The sequence below is a fragment of the Drosophila willistoni genome, unplaced genomic scaffold (genome assembly GCF_018902025.1).
Source record: "Drosophila willistoni isolate 14030-0811.24 unplaced genomic scaffold, UCI_dwil_1.1 Seg840, whole genome shotgun sequence".
NCBI classification, from domain to species: domain Eukaryota; kingdom Metazoa; phylum Arthropoda; class Insecta; order Diptera; family Drosophilidae; genus Drosophila; species Drosophila willistoni.
The window spans coordinates 46,575-59,548 of NW_025814736.1; the positions used below are offsets into that span (position 1 = coordinate 46,575).

Genomic DNA, 12,974 nt, shown 5'->3' on the forward strand with positions numbered 1-12,974 from the left:
AGTTGTTCCTGTTGCTGCTGCTGTTGTTGCTGTTGCTGTTGATATTGTTGCTGTTGCTGTTGATATTGTTGCTGTTGCTGTTGATATTGTTGCTGTTGCTGTTGATATTGTTGCTGCTGCTGTTGTTCCTGTTGCTGCTGCTGTTGTTGCTGTTGCTGTTGATATTGTTGCTGCTGCTGTTGTTGCTGTTCCTGCTGCTGTTGTTGCTGTTGCTGTTGATATTGTTGCTCCTGCTGTTGTTGCTGTTGCTGTTGATATTGTTGCTGCTGCTGTTGTTGCTGTTGCTGCTGCTGTTGTTGCTGTTGCTGTTGATATTGTTGCTGCTGCTGTTGTTGCTGTTCCTGCTGCTGTTGTTGCTGTTGCTGTTGATATTGTTGCTCCTGCTGTTGTTGCTGTTGCTGTTGATATTGTTGCTGCTGCTGTTGTTCCTGTTGCTGCTGCTGTTGTTGCTGTTGTTGCTGTTGCTGTTGATATTGTTGCTGTTGCTGTTGATATTGTTGCTGTTGCTGTTGATATTGTTGCTGCTGCTGATGTTGCTGTTGCTGCTGCTGTTGTTGCTGTTGCTGTTGATATTGTTGCTGTTGCCTTGTCGCCTCCGCCAGCCTTTCCCTGGCCCTTGCAAGCTGTTCGTCTTCCTGCTGGTGTCTTTCCCATGCCAGCAGATCCGTCTCAGCCTCCTGCTGCTGCAGGATCTGCTGACGCCACCAACTCATCCATTGCTGGTTCTCCAACATAGCCCTTTCTGCTTCCCAATCCGTCCCCTCCGGCTCGGTGCTGGCTACTCCATCAGCCGCACCTTCATCAGCCACGGCCATCTCCGCCGTTTCGCTGGCCTCTGACATTGAGTCCACCATACGAAACGGCGTTGGTGGCCGCGCTGGCTCCCACAATCTTGCCGGAGGCTCATGGATCTCATTTTGTTCCCATGGCGCATACTCCTCTGGGCTACTTCGGCCGCTGCTCGCATCTCCCGCCGTTTCGTCATCCATCATACGTATCGCCTCGTCCAGCTCTCTCCACATTTCTTCATCATCATCCTCCTCCTGGTGGCCCTGGTTCACCGCCGACTCGGCTTCGCTCTCCTCTGTCCCGTAGCCACTATCATCTCCGTCCTCATCGTTCTCCTCGTCCGAGGAGGCGGCGATTGCCGGATCTATCATATCCGGCTCATCGTCGTCGGACTCCTCATCGGACCAATGCCAGTCACCGCCTGCCCTATGGGCCCCCGGTGCCGCGCCACCTCGAACTACGCCTTCATCTTGGCCATTATTCACTTGGTGAACATTCATGTTGGTTGGTTGTTTTTTTTTTTTTTTTTGGTCCTTACTCTCCGAGCTTTCGACTTTAAGTGTTTCATGACTAGGATTCTTGCATGCAGGAAACCTCGCATCTTTGATATTTGTTAAATTTTTACCGTTATTCAAAAACTTGGATTCTCTATTCTAACTATCGATGCCGAATATTTTAATGCCCCTGCGATGTTTCACTAATACTAATGTATTAACGCGCCCCTCTCTTTCCCTTTTTTTTTTTTTTTTCTCTTTGTGCACTCATCCCATTACATGTGTAATATCGTGCGCATGTGTATGCATTGGCTCTCTTTGATTGTGTGATCGTTTTTTTTTTGTTTTACCTTTTTATACCATACACCCATAGGGTGAAATGGTATATTAAAGTCGCCAAAATGTATGTAACAGGCAGAATGAAGCATCTCCGACCCCACAAAGTATATATATTCTTGATCAGGATCAAAAACCGAGTCGATCTAGCCATGTCCGTCTGTCCGTTCGTCCGTCCGTATGAACACCTAGATCTCGGAGACTATAAGAGCTAGAGCCACCAAATTTGGTATGCAGTCTCGTGTAGTATGTACGCTTATCGAGTTTGTTTCAAATTTTTGCCACGCCCCCTCCGCCCCCAGAATTCACATAAAACTGTTTTTGTTAAAAAGTATAGCAGATAGAAACATCAAATTTGGTTTATATACTCGTTTAGTTAGCGCGCAGAAAATAATTGTTCCAACTTTTTGCCACGCCCCCTTCCGCCCCCGGAATTTACATAACTCAGATTTTCTTAAAAACTATGAAAGCTACCGATATTAAATTTGGTATGCAAGCTAGCTTAATAGACGCGCAGATATTGACTATTTAAAAATTTTGCCACGCCCATTTCCGCCCCCGAAAATTAAACAAAACTGATTTTCTCGAAAACTAACAAAGCTAAACTCACCAAATTTAGTATGTATATTGGCTTAGTATGCGCGCAGAATACATATATTTTAATATATTGCCACGCCCACTTCCGCCTCCATAATTTAGAAAAAACCGATTAGCTCTTGCAATTTTTTGACCATCGCGATCAAATTTGGCAAACTAATAAGTCTTATCTATTTCTACCAAACTACCAAATTTGATTGACATCGGACTAGAAGCATACAAAATATACGTATGAACGTATTTTGCTACGCGATCCATAAGGGCAGAATTGGCCGTTGGCTAGTGGCGGCGCTAGAGTGCTTGTAGAGTGAGCGAGATAGCAAATGGTATGAGGCATATTAAAACAATTTAGTAGACATACATTTGGTTTTCGAAATTTTAAATATTTGTTTCACCTGGTGTATGGTATACCCAAGTCGGCGAGACGACTTACTTACTTCATTTTTTTTTTTATTTGCTATTTTCTATTTGTTCATGCATATTTGCCTGTATATATATGATATCCGCATATATTTATCTTGTTCCGGTATATGGTTTGCGACTTTGCTATTCTGCTTGTTCTTATTCATATGATTTCGACGCACTTTGTGATTTCTTTTTCTTTGTTATGTGATTTTTTTACGATTTCGATGCACTTTGATATTTTTGGCTCTGTGTCATGTTTTTGAGATTTCTGCCCGGTCTGCCGGTCTGTGCAGATTTCTCGCTGCCATGTCATCAGAGTCGTCCATACTCATTGTTCATCTAGTTTATTGACATCTGTCTGTTCACTTATTTGTTGTTTCATCTGGCTGATATGTGCTTGCCTGGTTTTTCCTGTTTCTTTGTGCCGTAATTTACATATAACTGGAGACAAAAAACCTGTCACTTCATAAGGGCCTCCAAATCTTGGTGCCAACTTTGCTGCAAATCCTTCGGCCGCATTCGAGAGATGGTGTTCTTTTGCCCATACTGTGGTTCCAATTGTTGGTCTCCACTCCCTCCTCCTTAGGTTATAGTGACGTGCCTACGAAATCGCCAGCGGTTGCGTGGGGTTCGATCGGCCATGTTCGACCGGCCTTTTTCATTGGCTCTTATACGACCGAACTTATCGTATTATGTTTCCCATGCATCTTCCCGCTTGTACGAAATTGCCAGCGGTTGCGTGGGGTTCGATCGGCCATGTTCGGCCGGCCTTGTTTCATTTGATCATTTACAGCCGGTTTCACTCTTATACCGCCAATTCTATTCTTATACAACCAATTCTGTGCTTGGTCTTATATCGTGTATTTAGTTTGTGTCTTGGCTGCGTTTGTATCTGGCTGTTTGTTGTATCTTGTTTGTTGTGGCTTTGTAGCTTGTTTGTTGTAGCTTGTTTGTTGTGTGGGACATTATTCTTGTCTATATAATGTTCCTCACACTCCCCCCCTTCTTCGGGAGGGATTTGCCCTCCTTTTTTTTTGGGACTCAGCTCGCATCTTTTATTGGCCATTTGGCATCTTCTAATGTTGGCGATTACTGAGTATCTTTTCGTTAAATGTTGGCGGATTAGGGCATCTTTTCATTGTTTTTTTTTTTTATTTTGGCCCGTTCCGCATTTTTTAACTTACATCTAATTATCCTACTTATTATACCCTCCTTTCCCGATATATCCGAATTACCCCCTGAGCTATCCTAATCCTATATCTAGTTTGTCCCGCCCACACTATCCTTACTATTCTTGGCCCTTCGTGTTGAGCCATTTGCCCCACGTTGGGCGCCAGTTGTAACGATCCTTTTTTGTCCTTCGGGATATTTATAATATCTCTTGGGCTAGGTTCGGCACAACAAATTTATTTTGTGCCCCGGTGAAATTAAAACACGTTTGATTTCATTTGCTAATGCTTAATTGTATGTTTATTCAAATCGTTAGTGGACTCGGTTGGATATGAAGGTTTCTCGATGGTAGTTCGGGGCTTGGACAGCGTTGGTGAGACACTTCGAATCCCTCCTCGTTCTTTCTTGTCTTCTTCTTGCTTCTGTAGCCGTTGCTTACCGTTGGTTACTGTCTCGATCTGTATAGTGTGCTTGATTTGCGCTACACACCTCTGCACCCTTTTTGCTAGGTTCGTTGAGAATGCTTTTGCTTTAAGGCTTTGGGACGAATCCCGTAGCTGTTATCACGAAGCAGGATGTTCCTCAGAAATTGGTACTCGTCAGGATATATAGATCCTGGAATTTCGGCAGTAGGACATATCCTCGTGCCTACCACTGACTTTGGATACTCCTGGAGATTGCTTAGCTTCTCTCCAATTTACTCTAGCTTGGGTACGGTGTTTGTTATCCTTATTTAAGGACTTGTTACTATCAGATGAAACTGTACAGGTTACTCGTAAGGCCTGTATAGTTCTTAGTTTTTCTGTTGCTCCTTGTGTTTCCTTGATAAGTTTCTTAAGATTACTCGTAAGGCCTTAATTACTTGTTACTTGATCACGACTTGATGACTTGATGCCTTGCTTGATGGGCGTTGCCTTTATATAGGCAGTTCCCACGGCCTCAGGAATATCTTGGTGTAGTACCGCTATACAGCTGGTACATTTCCATCGGCCCTCTGCTTTCACCCACGCATCCACTTGTTGCTATGCGTGGTGAAAGTCCCGTAAATCCTTTGCGCATATGTCCACTTTCTTTGTGGCTGAGCGCCCATTTATTCCCTTGTCCTTGTCTAGCTCCCTTGTATCTACGTGCTTCCATCACTTTCACGCATTGGCGTCGCCTTTCTATTGGCCGCCCTTCGTATCCCGTTGACTCTCTCTGCTTTCTCTGCCAGCGCTGCCGTCGCCCGTCGCTCCCTTTGATCCACTCGTCATAACCCAATTTCACCCATATTTGCTCAATATTATTATTTACATACATATATACTAATTGTATTAACTAAATTATCGTTTAAACATAATTAGCCTGATTAATTCAATATATTACATTATTTAATTCCCCATGCAAATACACTTTCATACGCATCTCGCATCCATTAGATAGAGGGTTTCCCCCATGGCTCATCCCCCCCCATTCGGCTTGCATATTCCCCTCACATATCCATAAACCATTATTGCTTCTCGGATCTATGCTTTCCCCCCTACTCCCCGATTCACAAGCATAGCCCTCACTTGGTTTCGTTTCGGTACCAAGCGTCCCCCGCACCCGTCTTTCGGGCTTGCTTGGCCCTCACTTTTGTTTTCTCTCGCTCACGAAATTCTTTTGGTGCTCGCATTCTAATTGCTTTCGCTCTCCTGAGCGTGACGTAGGCATATCGCGACCCATTGGCCACCGGTATTCTCCCTTGCCGTCACTCACGCATAGTGTACGTGTGACGCACGTGTATATAGGCTAATGCATGCATTTATATTTGCCTCTCCATGCTCTTAATTTATCTAATGAGGCCAATGCCCTTTTTTGCATGCAATTATGCCCTCAAGCCCGGTTTCATTTACTCTTATACAGCCACTAATATTCATTATGCCTCCCACGCATCTTCCCGCTTGTAAGAAACCGCCAGCGGTTGCGTGGGGTTCGATCGGCCATGTTTGACCGGCCTCTTTCATTGGCTCTTATACGACCGAACTTATCGTATTATGTTTCCCACGCATCTTCCCGCTTGTACGAAATTGCCAGCGGTTGCTTGGGGTTCGATCGGCCATGTTCGGCCGGCCTTGTTTCATTTGATCATTTACAGCCGGTTTCACTCTTATACCGCCAATTCTATTCTTATACAACCAATTCTGTGCTTGGTCTTATATCGTGTATTTAGTTTGTGTCTTGGCTGCGTTTGTATCTGGCTGTTTGTTGTATCTTGTTTGTTGTGGCTTTGTAGCTTGTTTGTTGTACACTCCCCCCCTTCTTCGGGAGGGATTTGCCCTCACCTGTCCTTCTACCTTGTGTTTGTTTTCTGTATGTGTATTTTTCATTTTCGTATTCGTGCATTTTTTTGTGTTTTGCCTTTGTAGTTATTTTTTTGCATGTGTTTTGCTTGTTTTGTTTTTTTTTTTTTTTGGGACTCAGCTCGCATCTTTTATTGGCCATTTGGCATCTTCTAATGTTGGCGATTACTGAGTATCTTTTCGTTAAATGTTGGCGGATTAGGGCATCTTTTCATTGTTTTTTTTTTTTTTTTATTTTGGCCCGTTCCGCATCTTTTTAACTTACATCTAATTATCCTACTTATTATACCCTCCTTTCCCGATATACCCGAATTACCCCCTGAGCTATCCTAATCCTATATCTAGTTTGTCCCGCCCACACTATCCTTACTATTCTTGGCCCTTCGTGTTGAGCCATTTGCCCCACGACATCCGCCACCATCTCTGGCCATTCGTTCTCCTCCACCGCCTCATACCTTTCATGCCCGTATGGCACTGGGCATGATATTTGCCTGGCCAATATGGGCCGAGCACTGTCGTTGTGCCCTATGGGTGCAGACATTTGTCTATTCAATGCCGGTCTTGGCCACACCCATGGGCACTCTTGGCATTCGAGCAGTTGTTGTTGTTGCTGTTGCTGCTGCTGTTGTTGCTGTTGCTGCTGCTGTTGTTGCTGTTGCTGTTGATATTGTTGCTGCTGCTGTTGTTGCTGTTCCTGCTGCTGTTGTTGCTGTTGCTGTTGATATTGTTGCTCCTGCTGTTGTTGCTGTTGCTGTTGATATTGTTGCTGCTGCTGTTGTTGCTGTTGCTGCTGTTGCTGCTGCTGTTGTTGCTGTTGCTGTTGATATTGTTGCTGTTGCTGTTGATATTGTTGCTGTTGCTGTTGATATTGTTGCTGCTGCTGTTGATATTGTTGCTGTTGCTGTTGATATTGTTGCTGTTGCCTTGTCGCCTCCGTCAGCCTTTCCCTGGCCCTTGTAAGCTGTTCCTCTTCCTGCTGGTGTCTTTCCCATGCCAGCAGATCCCTCTCAGCCTCCTGCTGCTGCAGGATCTGCTGACGCCACCAACTCATCCATTGTTGGTTCTCCAACATAGCCCTTTCTGCCTCCCAATCCGTCCCCTCCGGCTCGGTGCTGGCTACTCCATCAGCCGCACCTTCATCAGCCACGGCCATCTCCGCCGTTTCGCTGGCCTCTGACATTGAGTCCACCATACGAAACGGCGTTGATGGCCGCGCTGGCTCCCACAATCTTGCTGGAGGCTCATGGATCTCATTTTGTTCCCATGGCGCATACTCCTCTGGGCTACTTCGGCCGCTGCTCGCATCTCCCGCCGCTTCGTCATCCATCATACGTATCGCCTCGTCCAGCTCTCTCCACATTTCTTCATCATCATCCTCCTCCTGGTGGCCCTGGTTCACCACCGACTCGGCTTCGCTCTCCTCTGTCCCGTAGCCACTATCATCTCCGTCCTCATCGTTCTCCTCGTCCGAGGAGGCGGCGATTGCCGGATCTATCATATCCGGCTCATCGTCGTCGGACTCCTCATCGGACCAATGCCAGTCACCGGCCTGCCCTATGGGCCCCCGGTGCCGCACCACCTCGAACTACGCCTTCATCTTGGCCATTATTCACTTGGTGAACATTCATGTTGGTTGGTTGTTTTTTTTTTTTTTTTTTTTTTGGTCCTTACTCTCCGAGCTTTCGACTTTAAGTGTTTCATGACTAGGATTCTTGCATGCAGGAAACCTCGCATCTTTGATATTTGTTAAATTTTTACCGTTATTCAAAAACTTGGATTCTCTATTCTAACTATCGATGCGAATATTTTAATGCCCCTGCGATGTTTCACTAATACTAATGTATTAACGCGCGCATGTATGTGTATGTCGCGATGCTGCACGATTACATGCTCAATCTCATGCGCATGTGTATGTGTGTTCCCCTCTCTTTCCCTTTTTTTTTTTTTTTTCTCTTTGTGCACTCATTACATGTGTAATATCGTGCGCATGTGTATGCATTGGCTCTCTTTGATTGTGTGATCGTTTTTTTTTTGTTTTAACCTTTTTTTTTTGCTATTTTCTATTTGCTCATGCTTATTTGCCTGTATATATAAGATATCCGCATATATTTATCTCGTTCCGGTATATGGTTTGCGACTTTGCTATTCTGCTTGTTCTTATTCATATGATTTCGACGCACTTTGTGATTTCTTTTTCTTTGTTATTTTTTGATATTTTTGGCTCTGTGTCATGTTTTTGAGATTTCTGCCCGGTCTGCCGGTCTGTGCAGATTTCTCGCTGCCATGTCATCAGAGTCGTCCATACTCATTGTTCATCTAGTTTATTGACATCTGTCTGTTCACTTATTTGTTGTTTCATCTGGCTGATATGTGCTTGCCTGGTTTTTCCTGTTTCTTTGTGCCGTAATTTACATATAACTGGAGACAAAAAACCTGTCACTTCATAAGGGCCTCCAAATCTTGGTGCCAACTTTGCTGCAAATCCTTCGGCCGCATTCGAGAGATGGTGTTCTTTTGCCCATACTGTGGTTCCAATTGTTGGTCTCCACTCTCTCCTCCTTAGGTTATAGTGACGTGCCTACGAAATCGCCAGCGGTTGCGTGGGGTTCGATCGGCCATGTTCGACCGGCCTCTTTCATTGGCTCTTATACGACCGAACTTATCGTATTATGTTTCCCACGCATCTTCCCGCTTGTACGAAATTACCAGCGGTTGCGTGGGGTTCGATCGGCCATGTTCGGCCGGCGTTGTTTCATTTGATCATTTACAGCCGGTTTCACTCTTATACCGCCAATTCTATTCTTATACAACCAATTCTGTGCTTGGTCTTATATCGTGTATTTAGTTTGTGTCTTGGCTGCGTTTGTATCTGGCTGTTTGTTGTATCTTGTTTGTTGTGGCTTTGTAGCTTGTTTGTTGTAGCTTGTTTGTTGTGTGGGACATTATTCTTGTCTACATAATTTTCCTCACACTCCCCCCCTTCTTCGGGAGGGATTTGCCCTCCCCTGTCCCTTGTACCTTGTGTTTGTTTTCTGTATGTGTATTTTTTCATTTTCGTATTCGTGCATTTTTTTGTGTTTTGCCTTTGTAGTTTTTTTTTTTGCATGTGTTTTGCTTGTTTTGTGTTTTTTTTTTTTTTTTTTTGGGACTCAGCTCGCATCTTTTATTGGCCATTTGGCATCTTCTAATGTTGGCGATTACTAAGTATCTTTTCGTTAAATGTTGGCGGATTATTTTGGCCCGTTCCGCATCTTTTTAACTAACATCTAATTATCCTACTTATTATACCCTCCTTTCCCGATATACCCGAATTACCCCCTGAGCTATCCTAATCCTATATCTAGTTTGTCCCGCCCACACTATCCTTACTATTCTTGGCCCTTCGTGTTGAGCCATTTGCCCCACGTTGGTCGCCAGTTGTAACGATCCTTTTTTGTCCTTCGGGATATTTACAATATCTCTTGGGCTAGGTTCGGCACAACAAATTTATTTTGTGCCCCGGTGAAATTAAAACACGTTTGATTTCATTTGCTAATGCTTAATTGTATGTTTATTCAAATCGTTAGTGGACTCGGTTGGATATGACGGTTTCTCGATGGTAGTTCTGGGCTTGGACAGCGTTGGTGAGTCACTTCGAATCCCTCGTCGTCCTTTCTTGTCTTCTTCTTGCTTCTGTAGCCGTTGCTGGTTACTGTCTCGATCTGTAGAGTGTGCTTGATTTGCGCTACACACCTCTGCACCATTTTTGCTAGGTTCGTTGAGAATGCTTTTGCTTTAAGGCTTTGGGACGAATCCCGTAGCTGTTATCACGAAGCAGGATGTTCCTCAGAAATTGGTACTCGTCAGGATATATAGATCCTGGAATTTCGGCAGTATCCTACTGCCTACCACTGACTTTGGATACTCCTGGAGATTGCTTAGCTTCTCTCCAATTTACTCTAGCTTGGGTACGGTGTTTGTTATCCTTATTTAAGGACTTGTTACTATCAGATGAAACTGTACAGGTTACTCGTAAGGCCTGTATAGTTCTTAGTTTTTCTGTTGCTCCTTGTGTTTCCTTGATAAGTTTCTTAAGATTACTCGTAAGGCCTTAATTACTTGTTACTTGATCACGACTTGATGACTTGATGCCTTGCTTGATGGGCGTTGCCTTTATATAGGCAGTTCCCACGGCCTCAGGAATATCTTGGTGTAGTACCGCTATACAGGTGGTACATTTCCATCGGCCCTCTGCTTTCACCCACGCATCCACTTGTTGCTATGCGTGGTGAAAGTCCCGTAAATCCTTTGCGCATATGTCCACTTTCTTTGTGGCTGAGCGCCCATTTATTCCCTTGTCCTTGTCTAGCTCCCTTGTATCTACGTGCTTCCATCACTTTCACGCATTGGCGTCGCCTTTCTATTGGCCGCCCTTCGTATCCCGTTGACTCTCTCTGCTTCTCTGCCAGCGCTGCCGTCGCCCGTCGCTCCCTTTGATCCACTCGTCATACCCAATTTCACCCATATTTGCTCAATATTATTATTTACATACATATATACTAATTGTATTAACTAAATTATCGTTTAAACATAATTAGCCTGATTAATTCAATATATTACATTATTTAATTCCCCATGCAAATACACTTTCATACGCATCTCGCATCCATTAGATAGAGGGTTTCCCCCATGGCTCATCCCCCCCCATTCGGCTTGCATATTCCCCTCACATATCCATAAACCATTATTGCTTCTCGATCTATGCTTTCCCCCCTACTCCCCGATTCACAAGCATAGCCCTCACTTGGTTTCGTTTCGGTACCAAGCGTCCCCCGCACCCGTCTTTCGGGCTTGCTTGGCCCTCACTTTTGTTTTCTCTCGCTCACGAAATTCTTTTGGTGCTCGCATTCTAACTGCTTTCGCTCTCCTGAGCGTGACGTAGGCATATCGCGACCCATTGGCCACCGGTATTCTCCCTTGCCGTCACTCACGCATAGTGTACGTGTGACGCACGTGTATATAGGCTAATGCATGCATTTATATTTGCCTCTCCATGCTCTTAATTTATCTAATGAGGCCAATGCCCCTTTTTTGCATGCAATTATGCCCTCAAGCCCGGTTTCATTTACTCTTATACAGCCACTAATATTCATTATGCCTCCCACGCATCTTCCCGCTTGTACGAAACCGCCAGCGGTTGCGTGGGGTTCGATCGGCCATGTTTGACCGGCCTCTTTCATTGGCTCTTATACGACCGAACTTATCGTATTATGTTTCCCACGCATCTTCCCGCTTGTACGAAATTGCCAGCGGTTGCTTGGGGTTCGATCGGCCATGTTCGGCCGGCCTTGTTTCATTTGATCATTTACAGCCGGTTTCACTCTTATACCGCCAATTCTATTCTTATACAACCAATTCTGTGCTTGGTCTTATATCGTGTATTTAGTTTGTGTCTTGGCTGCGTTTGTATCTGGCTGTTTGTTGTATCTTGTTTGTTGTGGCTTTGTAGCTTGTTTGTTGTACACTCCCCCCCTTCTTCGGGAGGGATTTGCCCTCACCTGTCCCTTGTACCTTGTGTTTGTTTTCTGTATGTGTATTTTTATACCCTTGCAGAGGGTATTATAAAATTGGTCAGATGTTTGTAACGCACAGAAGGAGACGTTTCCGACCCCATAAAGTATATATATTCTTGATCAGCATGAGAAGCTAAGTCGATATAGCCATGTCCGTCTGTCCGTCGGTGCGTACGCGTTTTACTCAGCCATCTTAAGAGCTATCGGGATGAAATTTTTTTTGGGAGCTTTTTTTTACCCGGGTGAGATAAAGTATGAAAATCTTTGGGATCGGACCACTATATCATATAGCTCTAGAAGAAACATTTTTGCAAAAATTGGAGTATCCCCATGAAATTTACCAATATGATAGTAATAGATATAAAATCTCAGATCCCAAAATTTGAATCTGATCCGATAAATAGAACACAAGTTACAGTCAATATAAATCGGTTCAAACGCTGCCGGCAGCGCTGCTTGCTGCCTACTACTGCCATCATCAAATCAACATAGCACACGCATACACACACAGACGCAACGCTACATGAACTGTATGTGTATGCGTGCCGTGCTTTGCTTAGAAAATGATGGAAGAAGAAAAACTTGTGGTAAAAAGAGAAATAATATTTTGTTTGTGTATTGATGAATTGAGTTGCAGGGAAAGAAATTTCAAAAAGGAAAAATATTATTGCCAAGTATACTGCAAGGGTATATAAACTTCGGCATAGCCGAAGTTAGCTTCTTTGATATTTCATTTTCGTATTCGTGCATTTTTTTGTGTTTTGCCTTTGTAGTTTTTTTTTGCATGTGTTTTGTGTTTTTTTTTTTTTTTTTGGGACTCAGCTCGATCTTTTATTGGCCATTTGGCATCTTCTAATGTTGGCGATTACTAAGTATCTTTTCGTTAAATGTTGGCGGATTAGGGCATCTTTTCATTGATTTTTTTTTTTTTATTTTGGCCCGTTCCGCATCTTTTTAACTTACATTTAATTATCCTACTTATTATACCCTCCTTTCCCGATATACCCGAATTACCCCTGAGCTATCCTAATCCTATATCTAGTTTGTCCCGCCCACACTATTCTTACTATTCTTTTCCCTTCGTGTTGAGCCATTTGCCCCACGACATCCGCCACCATCTCTGGCCATTCGTTCTCCTCCACCGCCTCATACCTTTCATAATGAATATTAGTGGCTGTATAAGAGTAAATGAAACCGGGCTTGAGGGCATAATTGCATGCAAAAAAGGGGCATTGGCCTCATTAGATAAATTAAGAGCATGGAGAGGCAAATATAAATGCATGCATTAGGGTACATACACGTGCTTGGTT

The 12,974-nt window shown here is 44.0% G+C and overlaps 1 protein-coding gene across 1 annotated transcript; it reads right to left on the reverse strand.

Annotated features, from left to right (window-relative positions):
• Nucleotides 1-1,359: 1,359 nt before the first annotated feature.
• On the reverse strand, nucleotides 1,360-9,855 carry LOC124462028 (sarcoplasmic reticulum histidine-rich calcium-binding protein-like). Its single transcript, XM_047013424.1, has 3 exons — nucleotides 9,745-9,855; nucleotides 7,183-7,697; nucleotides 1,360-1,390 (listed from the first exon to the last, which is right to left on the reverse strand). The coding sequence occupies exons 1-3, from the start codon at nucleotides 9,853-9,855 to the stop codon at nucleotides 1,360-1,362; spliced, it is 657 nt and encodes a 218-aa protein (XP_046869380.1).
• Between the last annotated feature and the right edge of the window lie 3,119 nt (nucleotides 9,856-12,974).

Coding starts and splice junctions, on each gene's coding strand:
- LOC124462028 (XM_047013424.1), bottom strand. CDS start 9,855: ATGGTGCAGAGGTGTGTAGCGCAAATCAAGCACACTCTACAGATCGAG. Junction 7,698..9,744: donor AGGACGACGAGGGATTCGAA/GTGACTCACCAA, acceptor ATGAAGGCGTAG/TTCGAGGTGGTGCGGCACCG. Junction 1,391..7,182: donor TGGGAGGCAGAAAGGGCTAT/GTTGGAGAACCA, acceptor CAAATATCAAAG/ATGCGAGGTTTCCTGCATGC.